The sequence below is a fragment of the Dendronephthya gigantea genome, unplaced genomic scaffold (genome assembly GCF_004324835.1).
Source record: "Dendronephthya gigantea isolate DGI-Jeju-01 unplaced genomic scaffold, DenGig_1.0 000031F, whole genome shotgun sequence".
Taxonomy (NCBI): domain Eukaryota; kingdom Metazoa; phylum Cnidaria; class Anthozoa; order Malacalcyonacea; family Nephtheidae; genus Dendronephthya; species Dendronephthya gigantea.
In genome coordinates this window covers 1099154-1112817 of record NW_021163041.1, presented here as the reverse complement: position 1 = coordinate 1112817, position 13664 = coordinate 1099154, and the positions used below count along the sequence as shown (strand labels likewise).

General features: G+C 36.1%; 3 protein-coding genes across 3 annotated transcripts; 2 read left to right on the top strand and 1 right to left on the bottom strand.

Moving 5' to 3' along the window:
* Positions 1–35: 35 nt before the first annotated feature.
* On the top strand, positions 36–4382 carry LOC114524640. The gene is made up of 8 exons (XM_028545783.1): positions 36–336; positions 1502–1984; positions 2182–2260; positions 2335–2418; positions 2504–2602; positions 2811–2897; positions 3371–3439; positions 3534–4382. The coding sequence occupies exons 2-8, from the start codon at positions 1523–1525 to the stop codon at positions 3902–3904; spliced, it is 1251 nt and encodes a 416-aa protein (XP_028401584.1). The 5' UTR covers positions 36–336; positions 1502–1522; the 3' UTR covers positions 3905–4382.
* Positions 4383–5088: 706 nt separating this feature from the next.
* On the bottom strand, positions 5089–9485 carry LOC114524603 (neurogenic locus notch homolog protein 1-like). The gene is made up of 7 exons (XM_028545740.1): positions 8047–9485; positions 7578–7919; positions 7237–7368; positions 6645–6715; positions 6269–6506; positions 5775–5985; positions 5089–5613 (listed from the first exon to the last, which is right to left on the bottom strand). Exons 1-7 carry the CDS (start codon positions 9404–9406, stop codon positions 5454–5456), a joined length of 2514 nt encoding a protein of 837 aa, XP_028401541.1. The 5' UTR covers positions 9407–9485; the 3' UTR covers positions 5089–5453.
* Positions 9486–10819: 1334 nt separating this feature from the next.
* LOC114524580 (ras-related protein Rap-2a-like) lies at positions 10820–12480 on the top strand. The gene has a single exon (XM_028545703.1). It carries the CDS (start codon positions 10982–10984, stop codon positions 11540–11542), a length of 561 nt encoding a protein of 186 aa, XP_028401504.1. The 5' UTR covers positions 10820–10981; the 3' UTR covers positions 11543–12480.
* Positions 12481–13664: the final 1184 nt, after the last annotated feature.

The following is a 13664-nucleotide window of genomic DNA, read 5'->3' as shown; positions in this document are numbered from 1 at the left end:
CTAATTTTGGTTCGGAAAAATTCGGCAAAATGGAACGTATATGAATAGTGAATTCGATAATCACGATATGCATGGGTTGTGAAGTTTTACTGTAACTGTGAATGAAAATTCCTAAAGACATTCGTTCTCCATTTCGGTATAAATAAGGTTACGAAAAACTTCGGTCGAAACGCCCAAACAATATAGTGATTTCCGCTCGGCGCTTCGACGAACGAACGCGTGTTGTTGTTTCTGCGAAGGGAAGTGCTTTGATATTGGGCGGATATTACGCGTTCATCTTGAAAATATCTTCTGAACGACAACGTTTCACTTGTACAAGCCTTTCAATACGCTTAGGTAAGATCTCTGTTTTAAAATATATTCTTTTATTTTTCCTAGTTGTTAGTATGACTTCTCTTTGTATCAATCTGTTTCGTGCGCTACAAGTTAAATTTTTTAAAGGAAGTTGTATACAGGAAGCTACGCCAGCTTGTGTTGGCGGTGGTTCGCTGAATCTGCGATCATGCTGCCAAATTGTTTAATATGGCACGGAATTCCATGTTTGTATCAACCCCCCCTTGGTTCGTGAATCTGTTCAAAAAGTAAAATATTTCTTCGGTTTAGTTAAAATTTTGGTTGTTGGCAATTCTTGGCAAGGCCCATGCCGATCGTGCAAAGCATACAACCACACAACGGCGCAACTATCATACCATTGAATGATCACGGTAGTAAATTTATCATCGCGCGCGAACTGTTTAATACCAAGGATCTCTATAAATGAACTGGTTCTGTTTCATTTTCCCCAGACTACATTGCACTAATGTAGATATGGCAACACTGTTGCCATCTATATAGTAAACACCGTTGTCTGACCATGCTATTAATCTCAAAGATATTTGAACCTATGAAAGTAAGATTAATTAAACAGTGTCACCCCATGAGATGATGCTGCTTTATTTCTCTAGAGATGATATTATCAATGGTCAGCACAGTGAAGTGTACTATTATTGAGATGATTTCAGAGAACACTGTAACAATATACATGAAACAAAACTAAACTAATTTAGTTTCATAATTGCGATAAATAGTCATAAAGCAAAACACTGTGTTATGGAATGTGCTGGTTTATATAATTTATGGCTCTTTTTCAGTATATGAACAACAAAAAATCTGTCCCCATAATTCCTATCAGCAAATACCCAAAAATAATAATTTTAAGATATATAGTATAAGGCATAATCTAAAGATTTTCATATCGAAACCCAAAATATGGACTAAAGCATGTACAATTAAGACAAGGATATTTTGATTTCGTTGCAAAAAGACCATCTTATTTTAGCTCATAATTTTGGTTTCTAATCAGTGGTCTAGAGATCAAGAGACTGCCCATAATAGGATGTAGTTCTTTTGCAAAAAATGACAATCTAGTGCGATATAAAAGTCACTATCAGTTTTTAGGGTCAAAATTATTGGTAATACATTTCAAGAATGAATGAACAAAATTACTTCATATTTTTTACAGAGGTAAATATTCAATCCATTCATGGATCCCACCCAGTTATCTGATTCTGCTAACCTCCTGCTATCTGCCACTGGTGTTCTTACTCCAGTTTCACAAGTGCTCACAATAGCTGTTGACAAAGATTCAAGTGAGGTTGACACATTGCCACCAACCGAACAAGATGGAACTCAGATTGAAGTACCAGTTGGGGAACCAGAGGAAAAATTACAAGTGCAATCTGTGACTACCTTACCAGATGAGCAGACGTTAACTACAATATTAACTGCAAATGACAAGGAACTTGGAACACAGACATTTTCTACAAAATCCATTGAGAAAACAATCCCTGCATATGAAGAATCCCAATGTGGCATTGCCGAAAACTTGCAATATGTAATTGTACGAGTGAAAGCATCAGAACCAGTTGGATTGATCAGAAAGTTAATTTCTGATTCTATTCATGTACCTGTTGAGACATCTACTGTATTTTACAGAGACCATCAGGTTTGTGAAGTGCCTTGTGGTTAAAAAATATATATATAGATGTTGCCTAGATAAATTCCTTTGTACTTTGTAAAATACAATTTGATTTAATAATAAGGTAGCTGACAGCCCGGCCATTTCTAAACTATATATTATGCCTGAGGGTTACCTTATTATGCTATGCATGTCATCTTCAAACTTTTCTTTTGTTATTAAAGATGGATGATTCCTTGTCAATTGGAACTCATTGTGGTAGTTTGGATGGAACAGTTACACTGAACATTCAGATTAAGAATGGTATGATCAGGACTGTGATGGAATGCAATTTAATTTTTTCTGTTCTTGAAATATATATTCATATTTTATGATAGTTTCAGAGAATGGTGAGACTACAAAGAGAATGGATATTGTTAACATTCATTTAGCAGAGACTGTGTCTGAGAATAACAATCCAGGTCAGTAATTGTTGTGTTTACTAGTAATGTTTATACAAGCTGTGGCATCTCTCTCAATAAGCTAAAATTATCTTAATTTAAACAGTTTTTAACCTGAATGATACCAATAAAGACCAGGGTAAGACAAGCAAGACTCCTGGTCCCACTCCAGCCAAACGAAAAAGAAAGTCATCGAGTGGGAAATGTAAGTTGAAAATGCTTGTTATTGTAATTATGTTACTTTGAACTAATGAGGCTACACCCTACTTTTTTATCAATCTATCTACAAATGCCAACTACTATAGTTAACTTCTATATGCTTGAATTAATATTTTTGGCTTGGTAGTGCTATATTTATGATTTATCATGCATTATCATATGATACATTTATTTTAAATCTTTTTCAATTTCAGCAAATATTAAAACACCGTCCACCCCTGTTACTCCAGTAATGTCAATTATCAAATCCATTGGTGATGGTCTTATCACATCTCCAACTTGTGAGTTCTGCATATTTTTTAAGGGTTTATTATCAAAATGATCTCTAAATGTGATTAACATCATTAGAGGCAGCGAGTGAAGTGACACAAGATCTAAATTCATTTACCCTCACCTATGTGCTTATACTAACGGATTATTGACCTCGCTTGTTCGGTCTGCACTGTGAAATATCAGACCGAGGCTTTTTAGTATACAAAAAAACGTCGGTCTGATATTTCACGGTACAGACCGAAAAAGCAGGGTCAATAATCAGTTTATTATATTGCTGAACTGCATACGGAATATACGGACCACGGTCCAGGTTTTACGGACGCTTGTCAAACAATCAGATTAGAGAATTTTGAGAAAAGTCATATGATGAATTATATTATTGTTGGTTCGTTTTAATTAGATATCTTGAGGTAATACAGTGACAGATAGCTTATGTCCAATCAATGTGTTTCCAGTCAATATGAGTAACTGTTATTTCTAGATTCTGATGGTCAGTTAACACCGGAAGGACAAACACCAGAAGGGCGAACACTGACTGGAAGCCGAAGTGGTAAGTTCAGAAATCCGTATAAAGAGTTTACAACTAATAGAAAGAACAGCATTTATTGTAATTTCACAAAAGTCATCATAATTTGTTTTTGCAGCAGGCAACAATGGCCAAATTCAATTATGGCAATTCTTGCTACAGCTTCTGACCGACAAAGACAGCAAGCATTTAATCACGTGGGTTGGTGATCAAGGTGAATTCAAGTTAAACCTACCAGAACAGGTTGCACAAGAATGGGGAAAAAGAAAAAACAAACCCGCTATGAATTATGAGAAGCTAAGTAGGGCCCTGAGATATTATTACGATGGCGATATGATCCATAAAGTACATGGGAAGAGATTTGTGTACAAGTTTGTATGTGATCTCAAGAGTTTACTTGGTTATTCCGCAGCAGAACTGAATGCTCTTGTTAATCAAATGGATACCACATATCATCATCAACTGAGTATAAATGGGCTTCAAACCTGAGTGTTGTGTGTAGAGCTTTTAATCATTTTTTATCGTCGGATAAAAAGAGGAGGATATACGGGTGAATGCAAATGTCGAATGAACTTTTTTAATTGTACAGTATAATAATAGTGTCGCTAATTCAGTGTGTCGCTAATTCAGTGTGTTCTCTGTTAGCTATATTCTGAGCTTTTTAATTAATGTAATCTAGAATTATAATATCCGGTAGTATCAAGAGTATGACTGGATTGTTACATGGGTGTGACAGTGCAGCGTGTATTAGATGGAGATTGTGTATTCGAATCTGTGTAATCATATATCGGGTAAATTGAATTTAGTTAGTCGTATTGTGTATGTAGAGTATTGCTTGAATAGCTATAATGGTATTACTGTAAGTATTGTATTTTACAGAATTCTAATTATGTAAAATGAAGTCTATCTATTATCATGTGAAACCGGTTTAGTTACCGAGTGTTTCAATTATATGATATTTACAATATACCTACATACGAAGTAAAATTAGACTTTTGTAATCAGAGAACTATACAAAACTTTTGGAGTATTCTTTCATAACCGACTACAATCATGTTTCAACACACAATCTTTTTATTCATGCAATATAGATGAATATCTGCCCCCCCCCTCCTCAATTATCGTTACAATTACTTAGCACGCCGACTACACAACTTTATACCTTAGCTAGTAAATAGTTTCCTTGCGAAATCCTCGTCGGAGAGATTTATGTCAAATAGATGAAACAATTATTGTTGTGCCTTCAAAGAAAAAACTCCAACAAGAATGAACGACATTTGAAATGTGTTATACATGCAAATCTTCAAAATTTCAATACGAAAAAAGGGAGAGTTCGGCGAGTAATGATATAAAACTTTAAAATACCATATTGTTCTAAAAATGCGTTGACGTGTTGACATACGTACGTTACAAAACAATGCAATATGGCTTCAGTTGAAGTTCAAAGATAGGAAGACTATCATCAGTATTGAGTAGTGTTTTGGGGGACACTCGTACACTGTATTAGTTCAGAAAACAATTAAAATAATTTACTTAATAAAATCCCCGTTCACCCAGACCCGGACGAATTGCTCGAAAAAAGGAGAGAAACAGGTGTCTTTCTGGGCTGGTCCGGAATTCAACCAATCATTTATGATAGGATAGGATATGATAGAAGCCATAAGGAAGGCTAAGCCTAAGCTTCACATTTTATTATGAATATTATACAAATGTTAAGTTAAATTCATAAATTATCTATTTATACAGTATATTTTTTTTAACACATTAACCTCCGCACTATATCACAATGCTACCTTTTTAGTTTTGTTGATTATAGTATAAGATATCAGAAGTGGTTACGTATACTGGAATATCGTTTGCATGGGCTATAGATTATAAGAGCGACTATCACACTGATCGGTATTCTTTTGACAGACTTCGTCAGTGGATTCAACTAAATAATGCCTGGTAAAGAGTGAAAAGGAGCCGCCTGATGTAATTAATGACTAATGGAAAATGCTTTACATTTGCATTTAATGCCTATGTTTACAGAAAAATCCTAAACACGTTTGGACTTGATATCAACAGGATCAAAGTTGTGACTTGTGTATCCATAATTTTTATGAGCTCCTCCACTAGTTCTGTACAAAGACTTCGGTGTAGGTGCAACGGCTGAAAGCAAGTCAAGATTTATTGATTCCACTAGTTTTTTGTCGTCACTATAAAATAATAAAGGAAAAATATTTTGGTTAGAGTCTAATAATTTTAAGTTTTGTTTGCTGGTAAACAACGACTCTTAAAGTTCAGTTATTGTGCAAAATGGATACCATAAAAAAATCATCATCAGACCCCCGTTGTACAAAATACAAGAATTCTTTACCTCTTTTCCTTCTTTGCTGGCCTAGATTTTTTCCTCCATTTTAGGAACACAACAACTGATGCAGTAAACAACCCAAGAAGAGACAATACAAGACCAATAGTCAATGCAATTGTACCACCGTTACTGCCTTCGGATGTTTTATTCAACATTTCATTTATTTCAGAACATCTACGCTGATTATACACAACGCCAACTTCACGAGTCAGGTTATCTAAATAAGTTTTAGATATTAAAGAAACGTTAGGGTTATGTGAATGTTTTGATCACCGAAGATTACGAGTCTTGAGACTATTACTATTAGAATCTCGGAACAGCAATGAAAGATCACCATTTAGAGTTTAATCAATTTTTACACTGAATTGATACAATATAGAGAAAAAATCACCAAAAAATTATAACTCCTACTAATTGTTAGCGGAGTGAGACCCTGGGCGTCCCCTGCTCGATCTAGCTGTGTGCAGGCACAATAAAACGAATTCAAGAAACTAACTTACCTAAATTAGCTACATTCTTTTTGTTCGTCAAATAAAGTTGATGGATGCATATTAAATCCTCAGCCCTATATTTTCCGACATTTGTGATTCGCAAATAAAGAGATCCGGTGATTTTGTCATGACATTTCAAGCTTATGCTGTGATTAAGAATGTGATTCTCAGTGAAAGGACATTTACATGAAGAACTGACGCTGGCAGCAATTTTGCTCTGGAACTCTGAGAGAATGCCAGGATTTCCCTACAGAAAATATTAAAAGCATTATTACATAAAATCATGAAATATACCTAGACTAAGTATAGGAAAATATGTTGATATATCGTACTAATTGATTCTCATACAGAAGAATATCATATATGATTATGAACAGATTGATACCTGTAAGCTGTAGCAATCTTGAGTCACAAAATTCAAATGTAACCTTGATGTGTCGTGGAAAGTATCATTGACTATATGAATATAAAATGGAGCAACTAATTTATTAAATGCGTTTCACTCCATTTCTTTTTTTGTCTGCGGTAACGTGTCACGCTAATCTGCATTGGAATATGCCTGCGAAAAGCCGCGTGTGAGAGTGTACGAGATAGGTTTAGCGGCCATGTTATCACAACCCTGTTATCACAGAATAAGAAAATTGGACTTTATGGAGAGAGTTTTAGTTGCGATGTGAAATTTAAATTAGTTAAATAAACAGAGGCGTCACAACGTCTTATGTATCCGCATGTGCCTATGTAATTTGTGCCTTATTCTTAACGAGACCACGCCCTTTTTTTATTTTTTACTTTTGGGCCTGGGAATTACATCACCTATACAACGCTATATATAAATGCTTTTGACTCAAGGAGAACTCTTGACACTTGGCAATCAGAATAGATGGTCAGCACTCAATTCAGGTGCGGTATTTCAGGTGCTGTATTTCAGGTGCTGTAATTCATTACAAAATTTCTACTTCCTTAATTAATTAACATACCTTGATCACAAACTTCTCCTTCATATCCTGGCAAACAGAAGCAGGTAAATCCACCTTCTCTATCTTGACATTTACCTCCAAATTTACATGGCTGTGATGCACAGTCATTAATATTTACTCCACAGTTGGCTCCTACACAAAAATGGAATGTAATTGATATTTTAGAGGAATTTCAGATAATATTCCAATATAGGTACACCAGAGAAATACCAGCTAGCTATGCATGCTTAAAGCACTTTGGAATAGCTGTATGTTGTTGTTAATTTTGCAATTAATATTTTACTGAATGATCAATAATATGGCGCCCCATTGCTTAAATGAAATGATTATTGATTGCCTACCTGTGAAACCTGCCTTGCATGTGCAAACTACATGACTGCCTTGGTCAATGCATGAGTGAAAATTACTGCAAATGTCTGGTTTGCTACAAAGATCAATATCTTTTTCACAGATTTTCCCTTCGTAGCCTAAACCACATTGACACTCAAAGTCTGTAACCTTGTCAACACAAGCACCACCATGTAAACAGGGCTTGGACGCACACTCATTAAGACGAATACTGCAATCCACTCCAGTGTACTGAGCTGGGCAGGAGCAGTAGTAGGAATTGATTTGGTCAACACAAACTCCTCTTGCACATGGATTGGATGCACATTCATTGATATTAACTTCACAATGGCTACCTATAAATATTCCAATGATATAAAATTTAAGGTTTTAGCCTGCCATTTTGAACCTGTTACCATGCAATCAATTATTATTGAAAATTATGACAACAAAGTCTGGTATTAAATAGACAATTAAAAATACCTGTGAATCCACTTGGGCAAACACAAGAAAAGTCAGCAATCTTATCAACACATGTTGCATTATTCTCACAAGGCTGTAGAGTTGAACATTCGTCAATGTTGACCTGGCAATTTGGACCAGAAAAACCTGGCCTGCATTGACATCGGTAAGAGTTCACCAGAGGAAAGCATGTTGCATCATTTCTGCATGGATGACTAAGACACATGTTCTTGACTATGGAGCAATGTTTACCTTCATACCCAGGTTGGCATCGGCATTTATATTTGTCCTCACCAAGTTCATTTTCAACATTCACACATTCAGCATGATTTTTACATGGATTGCTGAAACAATAGTCTCTCTTTTCACAATACTTTCCCCGAAATCCACCACAGCACTGACATTTGTATTGGGCCATGTTAAAATTTGTATGGCATGTTCCTCTATTGCTACACATTTCTCTGTTATCTGATAATGGATTTTGACAGTCATGTTCCTTTACACTTATATTTAACCGCAAGCCGAAATCACAACGATATGTGAAATCAATATTCATTATAAAATAATGCATACCAACATGAAGTAAGTCAGTGTCATTTATAATAATATGATGTTGTGGTGTAGTGGCTAATTGTGTTCCATTAGTAGTGTTACAATTAACAAATGACATAGAATCATTGTAAACATCAACTGGTATAAGTCTAGGCATTAGACCATTTTCAGCAGCTGAAAAACTGTCATCAGATGTAAAGTTCAACGAGTCCCCTAACTGCATCTGCACTGGATGCAATTGTACATCTATAAAGTAATCATGGTGATCCAAATGACTTTTATTTTGCTTGCCAAAGCAAGAATGCTGAGTGTTGCAAATATTTTCACCATACCCCCACGGGATAGTCAGGGTTGTGGTATAATTTCTCCAGCAAATGCTACCATCTGGACACATATTGGTACACTTTGTAAGATCGCTTTCACGAATTTCACAGTGTTTTCCAAACGTTCCTGGTTCACGACATATACATTCGTAGTCATCTACCTTATCCTCGCATGAAGCTGAATTTTGGCATGGCGACGGCAAACAATCATCATAGTCAATTTCACAAAATTCTCCATGGTATCCCGCGGGACAAACACAATGATAATCTCCATGTTCGTCTGCCCGACACGCCGCATTGTTTTTACAAGCGTGATTGTTACAGGCATCGTTTAATTTCTCACACCGATCACCAAAGAAGAGTTTGTTACATTTACACTCGAATGTGATTCCATTGGAACTCGTACAAATCCCCGCGTTAAGACAGGGTCGCGAGGCACACGGATTACTGTGGACAGCCGTAACGCTGAAGCACAAAATACCAGATAATAAGAGTGCTAAATACATTATTTTGTATAAAATATTCACTGCCAAAAAAACGCAATTTCGCTAAAGAGGTTGAAAGCCTTCTGTGGCTTACTGTGGACTACGCATGTTATTGATGCCATGGCTATGTTTACCACTTCTAGCCAATCAGATAGCTTACCAAATTAGTGAGATTTAATCCACACACCAATCACAACATATGTTTTCTTTTTGCCATGGCAACATGTGGTTGTGATTGTGTACATTTCTCTAATTCATGTACACACGTTTATAAAATATACTTTGATTTACCCAGATGCGACCAAAGATGCGACATTTGTAAAACCACAAACCCCAACCATAGGCACAGAGAGAAAACCTTTTTACCATTACCATGTAATTCGTCCAGCCCATCCTATGTAACATCCCACGTAAATTTTGGGATGCCTTGAGAGTTGAGTACCCGAATCTACAGAGTGTATATCAATTTAAAAATGTTTCCGCAATCTGGATTAAATCATTTTCTAGAAGAGAATGTGAACAAATAATGGGTGAATATATCCCACTTCAAAAGGTCCCATTTCTTTGTATTATGGTTAAAATTTCTGATTCATAATATGAACACCCGCGACGATGGGTAGTTAGTCGATGGGTAGTTCCTCAGGTATCTCGGTTTTCGTCTTGATGAGAGAATAGAGTCATGAACGCAAAACTCGGTTTGAAGTTTTGTCTCAGCCAACACTTCAAGGCTAGAAGTGCCAGGACGGACCTGCTAATGCAATTACTGGTTTATTTTTTGAAAAAAATGGGGGAACCAGAAAACGTGATAAGAAAACATGACTGGATTAAGCAAATCAGGGAGATCTTCATACGACAACTACGACCAATGGATAAAATATTCACTGCCAAAAAACACGCAATTTCGCTAAAGATGTTGCCAAAAAAACACAATTTCGCTATAGAGATCCCTGCAATTGATTCTTTTTTGCATTGTACCTCAGTTTATAAACCCTTCAGGCGCGCAATGCGTGAGGCGTGATGGTAGTTGATTATGAAAGTCAATTTAAGATGTGATAGTGCTATTTTCAACAGCAATTCAGTTTAGCAAGTCTGTTGACTGTAAGTGTTGGCTATTGCTAGAGACTGCATCTTGTCTCTCAGCTTTGCAAAAGTAGACGTTCAGTCGCCGCCCCTCTGTCTCTGACCTTCTTTACTTCCGCTCTTTGCCGACTTCATATACTTTTAACTAAAAAGATACCGTTAACAATATTATAGACATCTTGACTTCGATGTTTTCTTAAAGCAAAGCCAGAAAGAAGTCTTTCTTGATGTCTTCTTACTCTTCTTTTCTTCTGCTGTAAGTGCTGTTTCAATTTTCATTCCAGGTTTTCATTGAGCTCAGTGACCGGAGACAGACGAGTGTTCGAATGTTATCTAAGGTTAAAAACCCCGGATGCCGCGCCTTGGTGTTTTATATATATTTGTATCATAAGATATTTCAGAGGATGTGATCGTAAAATAAACGGGAGGATATCGACTTGTTGTGAATATATCAAACAATAAATACCTTCTGCTGTTTCTTTCTTATTATATTGTTATAATAATACATATTTGAAGATGTCAGCCGGGCGAATGAGAGAATATAAAGTCGTTGTTCTTGGCTCAGGCGGGGTAGGGAAAAGTGCTTTAACAGTACAATTTGTCACGGGAAAGTTTGTAGAAAAATATGATCCAACAATTGAGGATTTCTACAGGAAAGAAATTGAAGTTGATAATATTCCCTCGGTGTTGGAAATTCTCGACACAGCAGGGACTGAACAGTTTGCCTCAATGAGAGATTTATACATCAAAAACGGTCAAGGCTTCTTGCTAGTATTCTCCATAATAAACCAGCAAACATTCCAGGATTTAAGGGCAATGAGAGAGCAAATACTGAGGGTTAAAAACACAGACACTGTGCCAATGATTCTTGTTGGTAATAAATGTGATATTTTTGACGAACGTGAAGTTAATACAATTGAAGGAAAGGATTTAGCTGCTGAATGGGGTTGCCCTTTCTACGAGTCTTCTGCCAAAACTAAACAAAATGTCGACGAGATATTCGCAGAGGTGGTTCGACGAATGAAAACAGCACAAAATAGATCATCTTCCGGAGATAAATGTTGCACTATTCTATAAACATGTTGTTCCTATCAAGTATTAAACTCAAACCTGATAAAATCTTACATACACTACAGCTTGCAATTCCTGCAATATTGATGGCCTGCTTGAGTGCCTAAAGGTTAGAGGTGTAGCAATTATTTCATGACTTGTTTGAACAGGACATTCAGCGCTTTAAATAACATTATCTATAACTTATATTTCATTAATTCTAACATGGTTAATATACAATCAGGGAAAACTGCAAAAAGCAGTATATTGATATTATAGGTTGGTAATTTTTCAGAATTTGACTTTAATATTTTAATTTAATGTATGTTGAGACAAACAATAGAGAGGCTGAAACTGGGTTTGAAGAATTAGGAAAACATAGGAAAAAACTTTAGTCTGCACATATGTCTGCCTTCCTCCCTTTAACAGTGGAAGAACAGGTTGGGGCAAGTGAGATTATATGAGCAGACTAAAAAAACTTCACTCTTACCGCAAAATGAATTGGCTATTTATCATGATGTTGCATCATAGGTTACACATTGTTTTGTAGAATCATTGGATTGATATATACTAGGAAAAAGCATTAATTTCAGGTGTCGTATCCATCTGATTAACCTTCTGCACATACGTACTAGTGAGCCCTATTGTCACACACAAAGGTATGATTATGTACTTTGTCATTGTTTTGCATTAGCCAATAAAGTTGTAGTGGGCAGGAGACTGTAACTTTATTGGCTTACATGTAGAAATGCCTGAACACAAAACCTTCACAACAGTAAGTATACCTTTATGCAGGACACCAAAGCTTGTTCAGTAGGTTTGCATTGGATTGTATAAAAATGACCAACCAATAGGAGTGATTTCTCTTAGCTTTTCACTTATGAATTGAACAACTAATACAAATCATCTTTCTGTCTATAAAAAATTGATACTTTGAATAAGTTAGTAACATAAAAAATTTAATTAGCTCTAATAATAAACATTAACTTTTTAATAATAAAGTGTTATAAAAAACACAAATGAAAATCATTTGAATACAATGTGTGGTATTTATCACTCAGGTTTTTTGTCGTTACTAGTCATTCTATACTAGGCTAAAAATCAGAAAATGAGAAAGTTGGGTGTTTCGTTTGAAGCATACTCTGATACTCTCACCGTCTCACGAATTGCTACAGAAAATCGTTGTGTATGGTAAGAATCATTCTTGTAGTTGTCTGGATTACAATATTTCAATCATGATACCATTCAGTAACACATCCTTCGCTAACAGATTTTGTGTTTGTGTAAAAGACGAATGTATCATCGGATTATTAAGTGGGTACAATAAAAAGACCCCCTCCCAAGCGTATCTTCATAAACTGCATGACTAAATTCTTCTCACATTTCGAAAACTCCGGCCCGAGGGACCTGAGGCGGGGTGACCTTTCAGGCTTTCATTAGACTTTCCTTAAGCGTAAAGTTACCGAATTGCGTCTGTTCGATTTTTTCACCCGAAGAACAGCCTCGTACCCACCAGGCGCTTTAATGGTAAAATGTATAACGTTGCATCCAGTTATGGTATAGAGGTTGGTCAGAAAAGCGAGCGTGCGGGGGTACTTGGGGTGGTTTTTGTCAACACCATATACTTTACTATAAAAGCGCATGGGTACGAGGCTGCCCCAAGAACGTGATTGGTTAGCGATGAAACTGAAGTCTCGGATATCGACATCATTCCTGGAAACGTTTGAAATTATCGTTTCAAAAATCAGTTGAAAAATACAAAAAAGGTAAACATCTTCATTGAAAAAAAGAAAATTCAACATTACGTTCGCATTCTCGTTTTCTCTCTAGTATATTCAAATAACGACGGAAATAGAAACTCGAGGTTTCCGGCAAAGCCTTCTTGTGAGGGTAGAAAATTTACCCCACGCCCAATACACCATTCCGGTAATTACTTGGAGGTCAAGCGATGACGTATACCGGCAATAGTTACTTGGTTCCTTCGCTTTCCTTTCCTTCCATAAATGTGACTGTTTCGCTGGCTTTGGTGTCCCTTTGTCCACAGCTGTGAACCACACATTATGGTTCTTGGTTTAATATTCTTTATTCAGATTCGGGTTTATCGTCATTATTCCGATTCGGGTTTATCATAATTATTCAGATTCGGGTT

What these genes read in the sequence shown, in the direction of transcription:
- LOC114524580 (XM_028545703.1), top strand. Translation starts at nt 10,982, where the DNA reads ATGTCAGCCGGGCGAATGAGAGAATATAAAGTCGTTGTTCTTGGCTCA.
- LOC114524640 (XM_028545783.1), top strand. Translation starts at nt 1,523, where the DNA reads ATGGATCCCACCCAGTTATCTGATTCTGCTAACCTCCTGCTATCTGCC. An exon ending in GAACATTCAGATTAAGAATG is followed by an intron (nt 2,261 to 2,334) that starts GTATGATCAGGA and finishes ATTTTATGATAG; the next exon opens with TTTCAGAGAATGGTGAGACT. An exon ending in GTCTGAGAATAACAATCCAG is followed by an intron (nt 2,419 to 2,503) that starts GTCAGTAATTGT and finishes TAATTTAAACAG; the next exon opens with TTTTTAACCTGAATGATACC.
- LOC114524603 (XM_028545740.1), bottom strand. Translation starts at nt 9,406, where the DNA reads ATGTATTTAGCACTCTTATTATCTGGTATTTTGTGCTTCAGCGTTACG. An exon ending in ATGCAAGGCAGGTTTCACAG is followed by an intron (nt 7,369 to 7,577) that starts GTAGGCAATCAA and finishes ATTTTTGTGTAG; the next exon opens with GAGCCAACTGTGGAGTAAAT. An exon ending in AAGATTGCTACAGCTTACAG is followed by an intron (nt 6,507 to 6,644) that starts GTATCAATCTGT and finishes TATTTTCTGTAG; the next exon opens with GGAAATCCTGGCATTCTCTC.